Source organism: Sus scrofa, chromosome X (genome assembly GCF_054392235.1).
Source record: "Sus scrofa isolate SSC_HxYL_T2T_F1_AM1 chromosome X, Sscrofa_HxYL_maternal_Yorkshire_Landrace_v2.0, whole genome shotgun sequence".
NCBI lineage: Eukaryota > Metazoa > Chordata > Mammalia > Artiodactyla > Suidae > Sus > Sus scrofa.
In genome coordinates, this window is record NC_139401.1 from 67544351 (window position 1) to 67561560 (window position 17210).

Consider the following 17210-nt stretch of genomic DNA (forward strand, 5'->3'; position numbering starts at 1 on the left):
CACAATCAGACATTTTATACTTTGTGGTGGAAGTAGATATTTTCACCAGTGAAGTAGCCTGATTAAGCCCGTAGTTCTGACTACCAATTTATAGGAAATACATGGGACAGGTTATTTCCTAAACCTAAACATGTTGAAGGACACTATAGGGGTGCGATCTGTAATTTCAAACTGAGGGAAGCTATATGGGACAATGGTAGTGATTTCTTCAACAAATTATAGGAATAAAAATGGAGATTTGAATTTAAATTTTAATTTAAAAGATTAAAAAAACCTCACAAAGGCATGTTAATTGTATGGGTTTTATTTGGGTCCTGAATCAAAGTTAATCAGAAATTAGACCACTAAATGTATATTTGATATTAAGGAGTTGCCATCATTTGTTTTAGGTGTAATATTGGTATTGTGGTTATGTTGGGAGGGAAAAGTATTCTTGTATTGTCCCTGAAATGTATTTTGAAGTATTTTGAAGTGATATGCCTGGGATTAGCTTCAAAACGATCTGGAAAGAGGGCAGGTTAGGTTGGAATATAGGTTAAATAGGATTGAACATGATTTTTTTTAGTTGTTGAAATTGGATAATAGATATCTGGGGGTTTGTTATAGATCTTTGCTTTTGTATATATTTGAAATTTTCCGTAATATAAAGTTAAGTTTTGGGGGTGGACATCTATCACTGAAGACAATGTAAGTTAAGTGCATCATGCTGTCTTTATTACAGAGTTGCCATCTAAGAGGAAGTGTTTTTAATAAGTCTTAAATATATTCAGTTTCTCATTACCTTTACCTTTTCAATATTTCAGTTCAGGTTTCCATCTATTACACTAAAAGAGTACCTACCTACTCTGTTGCTCAGTGGTTCTCCTTGGTTGCATATGAGAAACTTGTAAAAGATATGAATGTCCTGTCCCCATTTTCAGAGAGTCTGATTTAACTGGTCTGTGATGGAGCCCAGGCACCATTTAGGAGGTGAATTCTAATATACTGCCAGGGTTGAGAATTACTGATGTTGATATATATGGTCATATTTTAAGAGATCATCAGAACTACTTGGATGAAAATACTTAGTCATTAGTATCCCCTTGAAGTAGTAATGTCTTACTGAGTATATAGCTTTAATTACATATCTTACTAAGGTCTGAGTATACAGTTGTAGTTACTGAGGTATATATTTCCTTTTCCAGTTAGAGCTTGCTGCTTCTTCCTGCCATTTTTTTAGAAGAGCTAGATTGATTTTTTTTTTAAATTTTTATGGCCGCACCTATGATCATATGGAAGTTCCTGGGCCAGGGATTTAAATCCAAGCCACAACTGCAACCTACCCATGGCGCTGGACTGGGGATCGAACCTGTATCTCCACAACAATGTGTGCCAGTGCAGTTGGATTCTGAACCCACTGTGCCACAGCGAGAACTCCAAGCTAGGCTGATTAATCGAGAATAAACTATGACCAACCATTAGATGTATTCAGCTCAATAAAATTGGAGCAGATGCAATTTAAAGTTTTTCCCTTTAGGACACATTTTGCTCTTATATTACATGAGAAATTATTTTGATAACATTGAAATTTGTGGATAATGAGTAGGTACTAAATTGGGTTTTAAAAAAGAAAGAAATAAGATTTAATTATCCTAGAAAATGTAATTGGAGGTCTCAAATCATCACAGAATAAAAAATTGTGATTGGGAAGTTAATCTGAAATCCTAACTTGCTCTAAGTAACTGTCTTGCAATTTTTAGGCTGTCACCCTTGACCCCAATTTTCTGGATGCTTATATCAATTTAGGAAATGTCTTGAAAGAGGCACGGATTTTTGACAGGTGAGAGAATGTTCTATTTGGAGTCTTTATTGTATCAACACTTGAGAGTTTGGCCTGAAATTATGACAGTGGTTCACTGAAATACTTTCTTTTTCTAATATGTTTCTTTTCCCTGATTGGGTGTTCTGTGTTACCTTTTATTATAGTTTTATTGTTGCACAACTTTTCATTGTTGGCTTTTCACAAAGGCACTGTCCTTCTCACTAGGAGTTTAGTTGTGATATCCTTTATTGTAGAACTGTTGAAATGGTTATCTTTTAGACTAAATTATTTCTTTGATCTGGTTCAGAAAGCTAAGTAAATCCTGACTTTTAACTTTTTGTTATTGTCAAAGGAAAGTCTATTTCTTATGTGGATATAGAAAATTTTTTCAGTGTAAAGATACATTTTATAAAGGTGCAATTTTGATTTGAGATTTAGTATGGCATGAATTAACTGTAACTAGTTGAAACTAATTGATATACTTTGATAGAGTATAGCATGAAATAATTGGAACAAAATATCCATTGAAAGTTAGTTGCATTTTGTGTGTGTGTGTGTGTGTGTTTTTATTTACAGAGCTGTGGCAGCTTACCTTCGTGCACTAAGTTTGAGCCCAAATCATGCAGTGGTACACGGCAACCTGGCTTGTGTATACTATGAGCAAGGCCTGATAGATCTGGCAATTGACACCTACAGGCGAGCTATTGAACTGCAACCACATTTCCCTGATGCTTACTGCAACCTAGCCAACGCTCTCAAAGAGAAGGGCAGTGTAAGGACTTTTTTCGGTCTATTTCTTTGTTACCTGGTAGGATTAAAAAAAAGTCATTTTTGGACATATTGTCATTAAATATCGAGGTGGTAAATTCTTTTACCTTGGAGTTTTGGTTGAGAGGAAGAATAGCAAAAATACCCATTTTCTGGAGTATTACCAGCCATTTGGCTTAACTAAGCACTTGTTAGAATAACATCAGGGAGTTCCACTTGTGGGGCAGCGAAAGTGAATCTGACTAGTATCCATGAGGACTCAGGTTCTATCCCTGGCCTCTCTCAGTAGGTGGGGGATCTGGTGTGTACCTCCTATTCGACCCCTGGTCTGGGAACTTCCATGTGCCATGCATGCGGCCCTAAAAAAAAAAGAATAACATCAGCAGTACCTCTGTGATTCCTCTGTATAGGTTTTGAATAGTTTGTTTTGTTTTTTAGGTTGCCGAGGCAGAAGATTGTTATAATACAGCTCTTCGACTGTGTCCCACCCATGCAGACTCTCTGAATAACCTAGCCAACATCAAACGAGAACAGGGGAACATTGAAGAGGCAGTTCGCTTGTATCGTAAAGCATTAGAAGTATGTTGAGGGTGGTGTAGCTGGGTATTTTGTCTGTGTGATAGTAGAGGGAAAGCAGTTAAGTTTGCCGTGTCATCCACCTTTTTTGTAAAAATAGTGGCTGAATCATTTGTTGAACGAGTAATTGAGTACCTAAGATATGCGTGAGGTCCTGTGTAACATTCAAGAAAATCCTTAACATTGAGTTTGTTATTTTTATGAGTAGATAAGATCTGCATAAAAAATTTAAGCAGTAGGCTATAGTTCAGGAGGAATCACCAGTAAGTATATAATTTCAGTGTCTGATGGCTGTAATGTTGGTTGGTAGTTGTGGTAGGAGTTTTGAAGAGAGAGATGCTGGGCTTACCAGCATAAACTAAGATGAGGAGAGGGCTACCTCATTAAGTTTTGAAACTTGGAGAGGTATAAAATAAAGGGAATTTGAACTATTTGGCTTTGAAGAATGAGTAGACTTAGAGAAGGTAGAGAAGTATAGCGATATAAAGGTACTTGAGCAAAGTTCTTATTGTAAGTTATTACTGCTGTTTTGGCAATTTTTTTTAAAGCCTTAGTTATCATCTTGACTCTTTATAGGTCTTCCCAGAGTTTGCTGCTGCCCATTCAAATTTAGCAAGTGTATTGCAGCAGCAGGGAAAACTTCAGGAAGCTTTGATGCATTATAAGGAGGCTATTCGGTAAGTGACTCACAGCCTTATTTTTTTGGCATTTGGCGCATTTGGTATGTGGGGCTTTTAATACCAGCAGGCTAAATTAACATTACAGGGGTTAAAGGTTTTTGTACTAGGTAAATAAAATCTTTGTCCTCTCCTTTAGAATCAGTCCTACCTTTGCTGATGCTTACTCTAATATGGGAAACACTCTAAAGGAGATGCAGGATGTTCAGGGAGCCTTGCAGTGTTATACTCGTGCCATTCAGATTAACCCTGCGTTTGCAGATGCCCACAGCAATCTGGCTTCCATTCACAAGGTGCTGTTACTTATATATAGTTCTTCATGATATGTGCGTCTTAGCACTTAATGTTTAATTTTAGGGAAAATTTTAACCATCTCACTTTATTTATTTCCAGGATTCAGGGAATATTCCAGAAGCAATCGCTTCTTATCGCACTGCTCTGAAGCTTAAACCTGATTTTCCTGATGCTTATTGCAATTTGGCTCATTGCCTACAGGTAAAGAATAATGGGCCAGTAATTGGCTTTTAGGGTTATAATCACTGTTTAATTGTTACGTACCATATTAATCCAAGCCTGGCTGGAGACAGTGTATCTTTAATAGGTTATCTGACTTGACTTTAGGTGAAAGAACAGAAAATGTTAAGTCCTGGAATAAGGTTTTCTGGCTAACAACTTCTTTTGTCTCCTTTAGATTGTCTGTGATTGGACAGACTATGATGAGCGAATGAAGAAGTTGGTCAGCATTGTGGCTGACCAGTTAGAGAAGAATAGGTTGCCTTCTGTGCATCCTCATCATAGTATGCTATATCCTCTTTCTCATGGCTTCAGGAAGGCTATTGCTGAGCGGCATGGGAACCTCTGCTTGGATAAGGTGCAATTTTGTTTGTTTGTTTGTTTTAATCTTTTTGTTGTAAAACACAGAGAAAACTACTTGAATCAAGTGTATGGCTTAATGAGTTATAAGGTGAACACCACCCAAGTTGAGAAATAAAACTTTGTGAGCCAGTCCAGAAGCCCCTCCCATTGTGTGCTGTCCTGATCATAACCCTTTTATAACCCTTTTTGCTCTATAAGATAGAATCCTTAGCTGAAATACTAAAAGTAAGCTGATGGTATTTTCCTTTAATTTTAAAATCATAATTTTTAATAAAGTGGAATTTATACTCATCTTTGAGAATTAGAGGACTGCTTGATCAAAGGTGGGAATTTGCTCAGCAGAATAGAGTGGAGTGCTTGGTGTAATTTTTTTTTTTTTTTGTCTTTTTGCCATTTCTTGGGCCGCTCCTGCAGCATATGGAGGTTCCCAGGCTAGGGGTCCAATTGTAGCTGTAGCCACCGGCCTACGCCACAGCCACAGCAATGTGGGGATCCGAGCTGCGTCTGCAACCTACACCACAGCTCATGGCAACACCGGATCCCTAACCCACTGAGCAAGGCCAGGGATCACACTCGCAACCTCATTGTTCCTAGTCGGATTTGTTAACCACTGAGCCACGACGGGAACTCCTCGGTGTAATTAAAAAAAAAAAAATGTTTCCCTACAGAATTTTCTAGAATTCAGGGTTTTAGAAATGCTTTGTCCACACTGCCTTCCTTCCTCCTACAAGTTTTAGATTTGCTTGGGCTGTTTCATAGGCCTCAGAAACAGGTCAAAGTATAAAGCATGTTATATAAATTGTTAAGGCTGTATTGAACTGGCTATATGAATTAAGTATTCACGTATTCTGGGCAAACCATTCACAGTAGGTGTGAGGTTCATGTTTGGTGTTATATTTTTAGTCGGTTTTCCCTTGAATATTTACATGTTTACTGACTTGACTCAACTTTACTGACAAGCGTTGAATTCTATTGGTAGATTAATGTCCTTCATAAACCACCATATGAACATCCAAAAGACCTGAAGCTCAGTGATGGTCGACTACGTGTAGGATATGTGAGTTCTGACTTTGGGAATCATCCTACTTCTCACCTTATGCAGTCTATTCCAGGCATGCACAATCCTGATAAATTTGAGGTAAGACTAGTGTTCCCCCAGAGTCACTATTTTTTTTTTTTTTATTATTTTCCCACTGTACAGCAAGGGGGTCAGGTCATCCTTAGATGTATACATTGCAGTTACAGTTTTTTCCCCCACCCTTTCTTCTGTTGCGACATGAGTATCTAGACATAGTTCTCAATGCTATTCAGCAGGATCTCCTTGTATATCTATTCTAGGTTGTGTCTGATAAGCCCAAGCTCCCGATCCCTCCCACTCCCTCCCCCTCCCATCAGGCAACCACAAGTCTCTTCTCCAAGTCCATGATTTTCTCTTCTGAGGAGATGTTCATTTGTGCTGGATATTAGATTCCAGTTATAAGTGATATCATACGGTATTTGTCTTTGTCTTTCTGGCTCATTTCACTCAGGATGAGATTCTCTAGTTCCATCCATGTTGCTGCAAATGGCATGATGTCATTCTTTTTTATGGCTGAGTAGTATTCCATTGTGTATATATACCACCTCTTCCGAATCCAATCATCTGTCGATGGACATTTGGATTGTTTCCATGTCCTGGCTATTGTGAATAGTGCTGCAATGAACATGCGGGTGCACGTGTCTCTTTTAAGTAGAGCTTTGTCCGGATAGATGCCCAAGAGTGGGATTGCAGGGTCATATGGAAGTTCTATGTATAGATTTCTAAGGTATCTCCAAACTGTTCTCCATAGTGGCTGTACCAGTTGACATTCCCACCAGCAGTGCAGGAGGGTTCCCTTTTCTCCACAGCCCCTCCAGCACTTGTTATTTGTGGATTTATTAATGATGGCCATGCTGACTGGTGTGAGGTGGTATCTCATGGTAGTTTTGATTTGCATTTCTCTTATAATCAGCGATGTTGAGCATGTTTTCATGTGTTTGTTGGCCATCTGTATATCTTCCTTGGAGAAATGTCTATTCAGGTCTTTTGCCCATTTTTCCATGAGTCACTATTTATTTATAAAACCAAACAAACCCTCAGTGGTGGCTTTATTGGCACCGTTAAGTGTTGCGCTCAAAACCTTTTGGAAAGGTTTGCGTCAAGGTTATTAAATATCGTATGTGTCGCCTTTCAGGTATTCTGTTATGCCCTGAGCCCAGATGATGGCACAAACTTCCGAGTGAAGGTGATGGCAGAAGCCAATCATTTCATTGATCTTTCTCAGGTAGGCGAAACCCTTACACTTCCAACTTTTTATTTTGAACAAATAATGAATGAAACTGTAGGTGTATTATAGCTTGCATTTTTCATGACAGGTATTGAATATTAGCTACTCCATACATATGGGCAATTGCTTTGATCTTATTTCCTTGATTGTTTACAAATATTACATTAAATTTATAATCAGCATGGATTTTGCTGAGAGGTTGCAAATGAAATAGAAATGTGGTATATTTGTGCTTGGTATATTTCTGGGGATTGGGCTAGCACTAGTAACAGTAAATGCCTAACATTAAATAAATTGAGCAAAATGGTGGCTTGGAAGAACAGCAGATAGCTCATTTAAAGGGCCTTTTACCTTTGGTTATCTTTATTTCTATACTTGCTCCATTGCTGTTTCTTCTAGGAGCAAAAGTTTTATGATAAATTAAGATTGAAACTTGTTTGCTGAAGTTGTGGACTAATTTGCTGAAGGCGTGGACTAGAGTTTTCTCTTTCCCTTTTTTTTAGGGCTGCACTTGCAGCACATGGAAGTTCCCAGGCCAGGGGCTGATTTGGAGCTGCAGCTGCTGGCCTATGCCACAGCAACAGCAATGTGGGATCTGAACTGTGCCTGTGACCTACAGACCTACACCACAGCTGGCGGCAAGGCCGGATACTTAATCTACTGAGCGAGGCCAGGGATTGAACCTGCATCCTCGTGGATACTAGTCGGGTTCGTAATTTACTGAGCCACAATGGGAACTCCCTAAAGTTTTTTCGTATAGACTCTGTTGGCCCCTTTGGTGACTAATATAGGCATGCGTTGTATAACTAGTAATTCATATATGAATTGTTGAAGTCCTAGCAGAAGGGTTGTGAGACTCTTGTCATTTCATAAATAATTTGTACCAACATCTTTTGTGTTACAGCTGTTGCTTTAGAAGTATGCCTGACTGTTTTTGTTGTAGGGTTGGACTCTTTGTGACCACGAGGCATACTGCCCTCTGCCTTCGAGGCCTTCAGGGACTCACTGCTTATTGACTGAAGGCTAAATTCTTAAAAAAAGAAAAATTAATTTTTTTTCCCTTTTTAGGGCCGCACATATGGCATATGGAAATTCCCAGGCTACGGGTTGAATCGGAGCTGCAGCTGGTGACCTATACCACAGCAGCACAGGATCCGAGCTGCATCTGCAACCTACACACAGCTCATGGCAGTGCTGAATCCTCTACTCACTGAGTGAGGCCAGGGATCAAACCCGCATTCTCATGGCTACTAGTCGGGTTTGTTACCACTGAGCCACAGTGGAAACTCAAAAATGATTAATTTTTAATATATATATATATTGAAATATAGTTGATATACAATATTATGTTAGTTTCAGGTATACAACATAGTTAATTTACATTTATACACATTATGAAGTCACCATGATAAGTCTAGTAACCATCTGTCATCCCATACAAAGTTACTACAGTATCGTTGACCATATTCCTTATGTTATATCCCTGCGGCTTGCTTATTTTTATAACTGGAGGTTTGTACTTCTTAATCCTGTTTACCTATTTTGTCCCCTCACTCCTTCTCCCCTCTGGCAACCACCCATTTGTTCTCTGTATCTAGTCTGTTTTTGTTTTGTTTTGTTTATTTGTTGTTTTTTAGATCTATCTGTAAGTGAGATCATATGGTACTTGTCTTTCTCTGATTTATTTCACTTAGCATAATACCCTGTAGATCCATTCATGTTGCAAATGGCAAGATTTCTTTTTTTTTTTTTAAACAGCTGAGGAATATTCCATTTTGTGTGTGTGTATCTCACATCTTTATCCATTTATTCATCAATGGACACTTAGGTCACTTCCATATCTTGGCAATTGTAAATAATGCTGCAGTGAACATTGGTGTGCATATATGAAGTCTAAACTCTTCAGCATGGCCTTCACAACCTTTCAAGGTTTGACTACAAACTTGTTTACCAATGTTTTTCACCCACCATTCGCCCTCAGGTTTACCCTGTACCAAATAGAAGTGATCCACTCACCATTTTTTAATTTGTTTTTTATTTATTTTTATTTTTATTTTTAGGGCTGCACCCATGGCCTATGGAGTCCCAGGCTAGGGGTCGAATCAGAGCTGTAGCTGCCAGTCCACACCACAGCCACAGCAATGCTGGATCCAAGCTGTGTTTATAACCTACACTACAGCTCATGGCAATGCCGGATCATTAATCCACTGAGGAAGGCCAGGGATTGTACCTGTGTCCTCAAGGTTACCAGTCAGATTCGTTTCCACTGAGCCACGATGGGAACTCTACTCACCATTATTACTTTTTTTTATCTTTTGTCTTTTCAGGGCCGCACCCGCGGCATATGGAGGTTTCCAGGCTAGGGGTCGAATTGGAGCTACAGCTGCCGGCCTACGCCACAGTCACAGCAACGCTACCATTTTTTAAAGCTACCATGTGCTTTACTTTCGTTCTTCATTCATGCAGTTCTCTGCTAAGGTTGTATTCTCTCCAGCTCCCTCAAATTCCTATCTTTGAAGAGCCATTTCAGATACCAACCCCCCTACGAAGGCTAGTTAGTTGTTCATACATTCATTCTAGAAGTAAACTCTCCTTCCGCTGTATTGTTTTTGTAATGCTTTGTGCCCATTTTAATGGCACTTAATCATATTTTACCTTGCATTAATGTAATTTGTGTTCTTTCCACTTTTGCATCTGGGAATTTGAATTTTGTTTAATGTCATTAAGATCAGTTGAATTAGTCTGAGATTTATACATAGTGAGTTCTTATTTTTTTATTCCATAGATTCCATGTAACGGAAAAGCAGCCGATCGCATCCATCAAGATGGTATACACATCCTTGTAAATATGAATGGTTATACCAAGGGTGCTCGCAATGAACTCTTTGCTCTCAGGCCAGCTCCTATTCAGGTAAAGGAAATAATAATAATCACTCCCATTGTTTATTGGGCTAAGAAGACAGTGATGTGCTGCCCCCTACACCCCTGGTTACCTGGCATTTGAAACAATAGAGCAGATATGCTTGACTTACTAAAAAAAGTATAGTTCTTGAAAATGCACAGGTACAAATAATTTTGAGTGTAGAACACAGTGCCCATAGGTACATGTATATGGAAACATGCAGTTTGTAGTTGGGTAAAAAACAGTTGTTCTTTCTTTTAAATCGGAAAAATGTTTTAGTGCTAGAAGGTTAATCTAAAATATTTCTTGATTGCTCTTGGCTAAAGAAGTCCACCCTCTTTGTTTTGTTTGTTTACTTATTTAATTTTAGACTCTTTCTTTTTTTTTTTTTTTGTCTTTTTGATATTTCTTTGGGCCGTTCCCGCGGCACATGGAGGTTCCCAGGCTAGGGGTCGAATCGGAACTGTAGCCAATGGCCTACGCCAGAGCCACAGCAACGCGGGATCCGAGCCGAGTCTGCAACTTACACCACAGCTCACGGCAATGCCCGATCATTAACCCACTGAGCAAGGGCAGGGACTGAACCCGCAACCTCATGGTTCCTAGTCGGATTTGTTAACCACTGCGCCACGACGGGAACTCCCTAATTTTAGACTCTTTTGATGAAGGTCTGATTTCTTTTTTCTTCTAGGCAATGTGGCTGGGGTACCCTGGGACTAGTGGCGCGCTTTTCATGGATTATATCATCACTGATCAGGAAACTTCACCTGCTGAAGTTGCTGAGCAGTATTCTGAGAAACTGGCTTATATGCCCCATACTTTCTTTATTGGTGATCATGCCAATATGTTCCCTCACCTGAAGGTAGGTAGAAAAACAGTGCTGTGGGGGAATTGCAAAGAACTGTAGTCACTTATTTCCTTGCTACTGTTCCTATCCATCCTAAAAGACATGTCTGAAACTTTTTTTCAATTAGAAAAAAGCAGTCATCGATTTTAAGTCCAATGGGCACATTTATGACAATCGGATTGTGCTGAATGGCATCGACCTCAAAGCATTTCTTGATAGTCTCCCAGATGTGAAAATTGTAAAGGTCAGAACCTGGTCAATATTGTCATTGAAATAAAGTTACCTACATTTGGGATCTTTTCCCTAATGATGTATTTTGTGTAATTATTTTAAGATGAAATGTCCTGATGGAGGAGACAATGCGGACAGCAGTAATACAGCTCTTAATATGCCTGTCATTCCTATGAATACTATTGCAGAAGCAGTTATTGAAATGATTAACAGAGGACAAATTCAAATAACAATTAATGGATTCAGTATTAGCAATGGACTGGCAACTACCCAGGTGAGAAGAGAATAATAGAGCATGTTGTGTACCACCAAATATGCATTTACTTCTAAATTTCATAATGCTAAGAGGTGAGCATCACTACTCCTGTTTTATAGATTAGGAAATGAATTCAGTAGAAATTGACATCTTCTAGGTTTGTTTTATTTTTATTTATTTATTTTTTGTCTTTTTGTCTTTTTAGGGCTGTACCCGTGGCACATGGAGGTTCCCAGGCTAGGGGTCGAATTGGAGCTGAAGCAGCTGGCCTACGCCACAGCAATGCAGGATCCGAGCTGCATCTGCGACTTACACCACAGCTCTCGGCAACGCTGGATCTTTAACCCACTGAGCAAGGCCAGGGATTGAACCTGCATCCTCATGGATGCTAGTTGGGTTCAGTAACCGCTGAGCCACGACGGGAACTCCAGTTTGTTTGATTTTTAAAATGTCTCTTGAATTCAGCCAGCAGGTTACTTAATGAGAGTTTTCTGTGTTAATATCTTGTTATTCCCTGCCTATGGTTTTACTCTTATCAATGGTGAATTGTCTGTAGGCATCATACAGTTTCTTGCTTCTGTAACTCATCCTTTCCTCAGTTAAAACTTACTCATCTTTAAGACACTGAGTTTAGACAGCTCCTCTAGGAGTCCGTTTTTCTCCGTATTCCTCAGCTCTCCTTCCCTGCCCCATTGATACCTATTTTCTCTGCTTCTGTGATATTTGGGTTATATCTTTACATCCAGCTCAACATGTTTTAATTCTCTGAGTTTGAATTGAATTACTGAATTGAATGACTTTAGGGCCTGTGTTTTAGCCACAGTAATGTGGTATGTGCTCAGTAAATATATATTGTATACTTGAATAAGTGAATATGTAAGCTCTGTCAAGAGAAAATAAGGGCAGAATCCCTGACCTCTTAGAATGAACACTTTTAGTGGCATAACAGTTTATATAAAGGATGCTTGATGTGAATTCAGGTAAAGGAATTAGTCACCCATAATGTGTATTGGGCTAAAAAAGACAGTTATATGTTTTTTTACTCCTTCGATTAACTGGCCTTTGAAACAATAGGGTAGGCATGCTTGACTTAAGGGGAAAAGATACAATTCTTAAATTGTATGTGTACAGGGACAAAGCATTTTGAGTGTAGAACACAATACCTATATGTATGAAATGTCCATCACACTTGGAATAGTTACATAATAGTGTAAGGCAGTAACCAGATGTATGGGAATTGTGAGATAAAACTGTAATTGTGTACATAGAAATAGTGATGATCAGTGTGAGGAGAGGCAGTCTTCGTAGAGATTGTTCGGAAGGGTAATTTAAATTTAGCCTTGAAAAGTGGGTGTGATTTAGAAAAAGACATTTCATTCACAGAGAAAAAAGTGAGCAAAAGCTTGCTGTTGGATTAATTGAGATTTGAAGAGAACTCTGGCTAGGGTAAGACTTTGCATAGTACAGTCTTCTCCAAATTAAGATAACGCTGTAGCTTTTTTCCTTTAAGGTATCATGAATATATTCTCATTATAGTTCAGAGACATGACTTTTAATGGTTATACCACTCCTACTGTATAGCATAGGGAATGATAATTCAATATTTTATAGTAAAACATAATGGAAAAGAATATAAAAAGAATATATATGTATAGCTGACTCACTTTGCTTTATAGAAGAAACGAACACACTGTAAATCAACTGTATTTCAATTTTTTTGTTTGTTTTTTGTCTTTTTATGGCTGCACCTGCAGCATATGGAGGTTCCCAGGCTAGGGGTCCAATCGGAGCTGTAGCCTGCAGGCCTACACCAGAGCCACAGCAGTGCGGGATCTGAGCTGCGTCTGCAACCTATATCACAGCTCATGGCAATGCCAGATCCTTAACCTACTGAGAAAGGCCAAGGACCCTCATCCTCATGGATGCCAGTTGGGTTCGTTAACTGCCGAGCCATGATGGGAACTCCTATAGTTCAATTTAAAAAAATGGTTATACCACTTTGCATCATAAGGATTCTTTATTGATTGAAAACTATTGGACTATGTTGACTTTAAATATAATCATCATTTTCTTTTTCTTGTTCTAGATCAACAATAAGGCTGCCACTGGAGAGGAGGTTCCCCGTACTATTATTGTCACCACACGTTCTCAGTATGGGTTACCAGAAGATGCTATTGTGTACTGTAACTTTAATCAGTTATATAAAATTGACCCTTCTACTTTGCAGATGTGGGCAAATGTGAGTATATGTGGATTCATTGTTGTCTAGAGACTCTAAGAGATTCTGTATATAGGCCATCTTGCTGAGACTGCCCTGCCCACCCCGCCCCCCATCTCCATTCAGGAGCTGTTGTGCTCATGTCTAATCTTCAAGGGTTGTAGATTTTCAGTGATTTTTGATTTTTCCTAGTGTCTAAATGTCACATTATGAACTTTTAGAATTTATGTGTCGAAAAGCAGGGATCAGCAGGCTTTTTCTTAAAAGGCCAGATGGCATAAATACTTTTGGTTTTGCCGTCTATACTCTGTCACATCTGTTCACTTCTGCCATTGTAGCAGGAAAACACCATATTCATTATGTGAATGAATGAGTGTAGGTATCTTCCAAGAAATTTTTATCTATGAAGACAGGCAATGTGCCAGATTTGGCTCACAGGCTGTAGTTTGCCAACCCATGGTCTAATCTGATAGCAGAGCTGTTAGGTACATCCGACCCATGTTTAACATCATTCTTCCAATATTGTAGAGTTATAACCAGGAAGGAACTGGTTTATGCCATTACCTTTCAGTTAGTTCATCAGACCAGTTTGTATAAGCAGGACATCTGAAGGTTCTAAACTTTGCTATCTGTATCTGGCTCTTATTCCATAGAGCTTTTTAAAATGGAGATAATTCTTGGTTTTTTTTCCTGATTACTATCTAGTTTTTTATCTGTTTTGTATTTTTAAAGGAGAGAGGAGAGTTGAGAAGAAGAAGCAGATGAGTACAGATTTATTGTCTCTTAATCTTCACCTCCTCATTAAAAAAAACCAAAAAACCATAAAAAAGCATGTTCATAAGTTCGTGATAAATTTATTTGGCAGCAGAACTACCTGAACTGAAGTTAGGCTATTTATGGTTCTTTATTTATTCCATTTAGTATGAATATTCCTACATCTTGATGCAAAAATAGTATGTTTGTTTACAGGGAGCTCTTGCTGAGAGTGTTACGTAATTTATATTCACTGTACTAGTTTGTTTTTAAAATCTAAAATATTCTAAATTTCTCTCTCTCTCTCTTTTTTTTTTTTTTTTTGGCTTTTTTAAGGGCCACACCTGTGGCATATGGAGGTTCCCAGGCTAGGGGTCTAATTGGCGCTACAGCTGCCAGCCTACACCACAGCCACAGCAACACCAGATCTGAGCCGCTTCTGTGGCAACACTGGATCCTTAACCCATTGAGCGAGGCCAGGTATTGAACCTGCAACCTCATGGTTCTCAGTTGGATACGTTTCTGCTGGGCCACGACGGGAACTCCCAAAATATTCTAAATTCTGAAGTCCATGTTCTGAAGTCCATTGTTCCCGTGGCTTTGAGAGAAGGGATGGTGAACTTTTATGATACATTGAGTAGATGTAGATCTAAATTAGGGGTTGGCAAACTATGGTCTCTGGGCCAAATCTAGTCCACTGCCTGTTTTTGTAAATAAAATTTGATTGACACACAGCCTCGCCTACTTATTTAAATATTGCCTATGGCTGCTTTCCAGTGACAAGGGCAGAATTGAATAGTTATGAAAGGGTCCATGTTGGCACCAGAGCCAAAAATAATTTGCTCTCTGGTCCTTTACAGAAAAAGTCTGTTGACCCCTGACCTAGATTAAGCAAATAAAGTTTGGCAGATGTGAGCTAACTTTTATTTGTTGTGCCATGGTGGGGGATTTACAATTTGAAATGGAAAATTCCTATCTCATGGACCAAAACCACTGCTAGTATCAATTCCCATAGGCCATAGCTGCTTCAGATTTTGCCAATTAGCAAGTTGTTTTGTGTCTGCTTGCATCCGTCTCTTCTTTCTTTGAACTATCTTTGGGGACAGCTAAGCAGAACAGGAACCTATAATTCAGTTGATCTAATTTATCTGTGTGAAGGAAAGACTTAAGTTCACAGTAGGCTGCTATCTGGATGAAAAGAATAGAGTATGGTAGAATTATTAGAAATTAAAGAGAACCTTTCTTGAGAAGGGCAGAAATAATATTCATACCCGTTCTTGTTTTCCCTGTTTTAGATTCTGAAGCGTGTTCCCAATAGTGTACTATGGCTATTGCGTTTTCCAGCAGTAGGAGAACCTAATATTCAACAGTACGCACAAAATATGGGCCTTCCCCAGAACCGCATCATTTTTTCACCCGTTGCTCCTAAAGAGGAACATGTCCGGAGAGGCCAGCTAGCTGATGTCTGCCTGGACACTCCACTCTGTAATGGGCACACCACAGGGATGGATGTCCTCTGGGCAGGGACACCTATGGTGACTATGCCAGGTGAGTTGCTGATAAATCATTGGAATCTTGCTTGTTCTTTTTTTTGTTGTTGTTGTTGTTGTTGCTATCTCTTGGGCCGCTCCCGAGGCATATGGAGGTTCCCAGGCTAGGGGTCCAATTGGAGCTGTAGCCACCGGCCTACGCCAGAGCCACAGCAACGCAGGATCCGAGCCGCGTCTGCAACCTGCACCACAGCTCACGGCAACGCCGGATCGTTAACCCACTGAGCAAGGGCAGGGACCGAACCCGCAACCTCATGGTTCCTAGTCGGATTCGTTAACCACTGCGCCACGACGGGAACTCCTGCTTGTTCTTTTTAAAATCTCCTTTGGGGTTGGCACTTCCAGGTGAAATCATGTATGCTAGAAGCAACATGTAGGGTAAGATGATAGAAAACAAGACTTGTTTAAGTTTGAGCACTCCTCATCTACATTGTGTGGATATTTAACATAAATAATGTTAAACTGTGCTATTTGCATTCTCAGATGTGGAATTACTATCTTTCTTATTGCAGGAGAGACTCTTGCTTCTCGAGTTGCGGCTTCCCAGCTTACTTGTTTAGGTTGTCTTGAGCTTATTGCTAAAAATAGACAAGAATATGAAGACATAGCTGTGAAACTGGGAACTGATCTAGAATAGTAAGTAAACTTTTCCATGAACAAATTATGTGTCGAAGTGAAAGAAATAAGGTAAATTGAGGGAGAATTATATAAAATGAAATCATAAAATAAGAGTAACGCAAAATAAGTGAATTAGTTTTATGCTCTCTGGATGGGAGAAGAGCTTTTGAAACTTTTTTTTTTTTTTTTTTTTTTTTGCTTTTTAGGGCCGCACCCACGGCATATGGAGGTTCCCAGGCTCGGGGTCTAATCAGAGCTACAGCTGCCGGCCTATGCCACAGCCACAGCAATGCCAGATCCAAGTCGCATCTGCGACCTACACCACAGCTCACGGCAATGCCAGATCCTTAACCCACTGAGTGAGGCCAGAGATCAAAACCGCAACCTCATGGTTCCTAGTCGGATTCGTTAACCACTGCGCCACAGCGGGAACTCCTAAACTTTTATGATGAAGTGATCAATGGGTTTTACTATATAAAGAGTAAATGGCTGAATAAAAGTAAGTCAAGAAGATTAAAAGGCATGTAAATCAACTATACTTCAATAAAAAAATAGAAAAAACGAGGGAAAAAAATCTTTTTTTTCTTATGTCAAATGTTAGTAGCCTGGCTATGTAAAGACTGAAGAATATTTACATTTTAAATCCCTTTAGTAGGAAAGTAAACAAGGAAATGACAACTGACTGAAGTAGAAATACAAATAATTAACAAGGAAAAGTTTTAACCTCTGTAGTAGAAATTAAAATAACACTGAAGTATAACCATTATTTGGCTGTAAAATAAAAGATTTTTAGTATGATACCAATGATGAGGGAGCATTGAGGTTCTGGCT

General features: G+C 39.1%; 1 protein-coding gene across 5 annotated transcripts in view; it reads left to right on the forward strand.

The window, feature by feature from the left end:
• The window catches only part of OGT (O-linked N-acetylglucosamine (GlcNAc) transferase), a 37385-nt gene that overhangs the window by 14803 nt on the left and 5372 nt on the right, over window positions 1–17210 (forward strand). For 3 of the 5 annotated variants that reach the window (XM_005673712.4, XM_005673713.4, NM_001039748.2), the window contains 16 exon segments: window positions 1740–1819; window positions 2378–2573; window positions 3008–3148; window positions 3722–3822; window positions 3962–4115; window positions 4216–4317; window positions 4514–4693; window positions 5678–5836; window positions 6912–7001; window positions 9790–9915; window positions 10598–10768; window positions 10881–10997; window positions 11088–11258; window positions 13327–13479; window positions 15507–15759; window positions 16274–16397. In XM_005673712.4, coding sequence (XP_005673769.1) covers window positions 1740–1819; window positions 2378–2573; window positions 3008–3148; window positions 3722–3822; window positions 3962–4115; window positions 4216–4317; window positions 4514–4693; window positions 5678–5836; window positions 6912–7001; window positions 9790–9915; window positions 10598–10768; window positions 10881–10997; window positions 11088–11258; window positions 13327–13479; window positions 15507–15759; window positions 16274–16397 — 2318 coding nt within the window. 5 annotated transcript variants of the gene reach the window in all.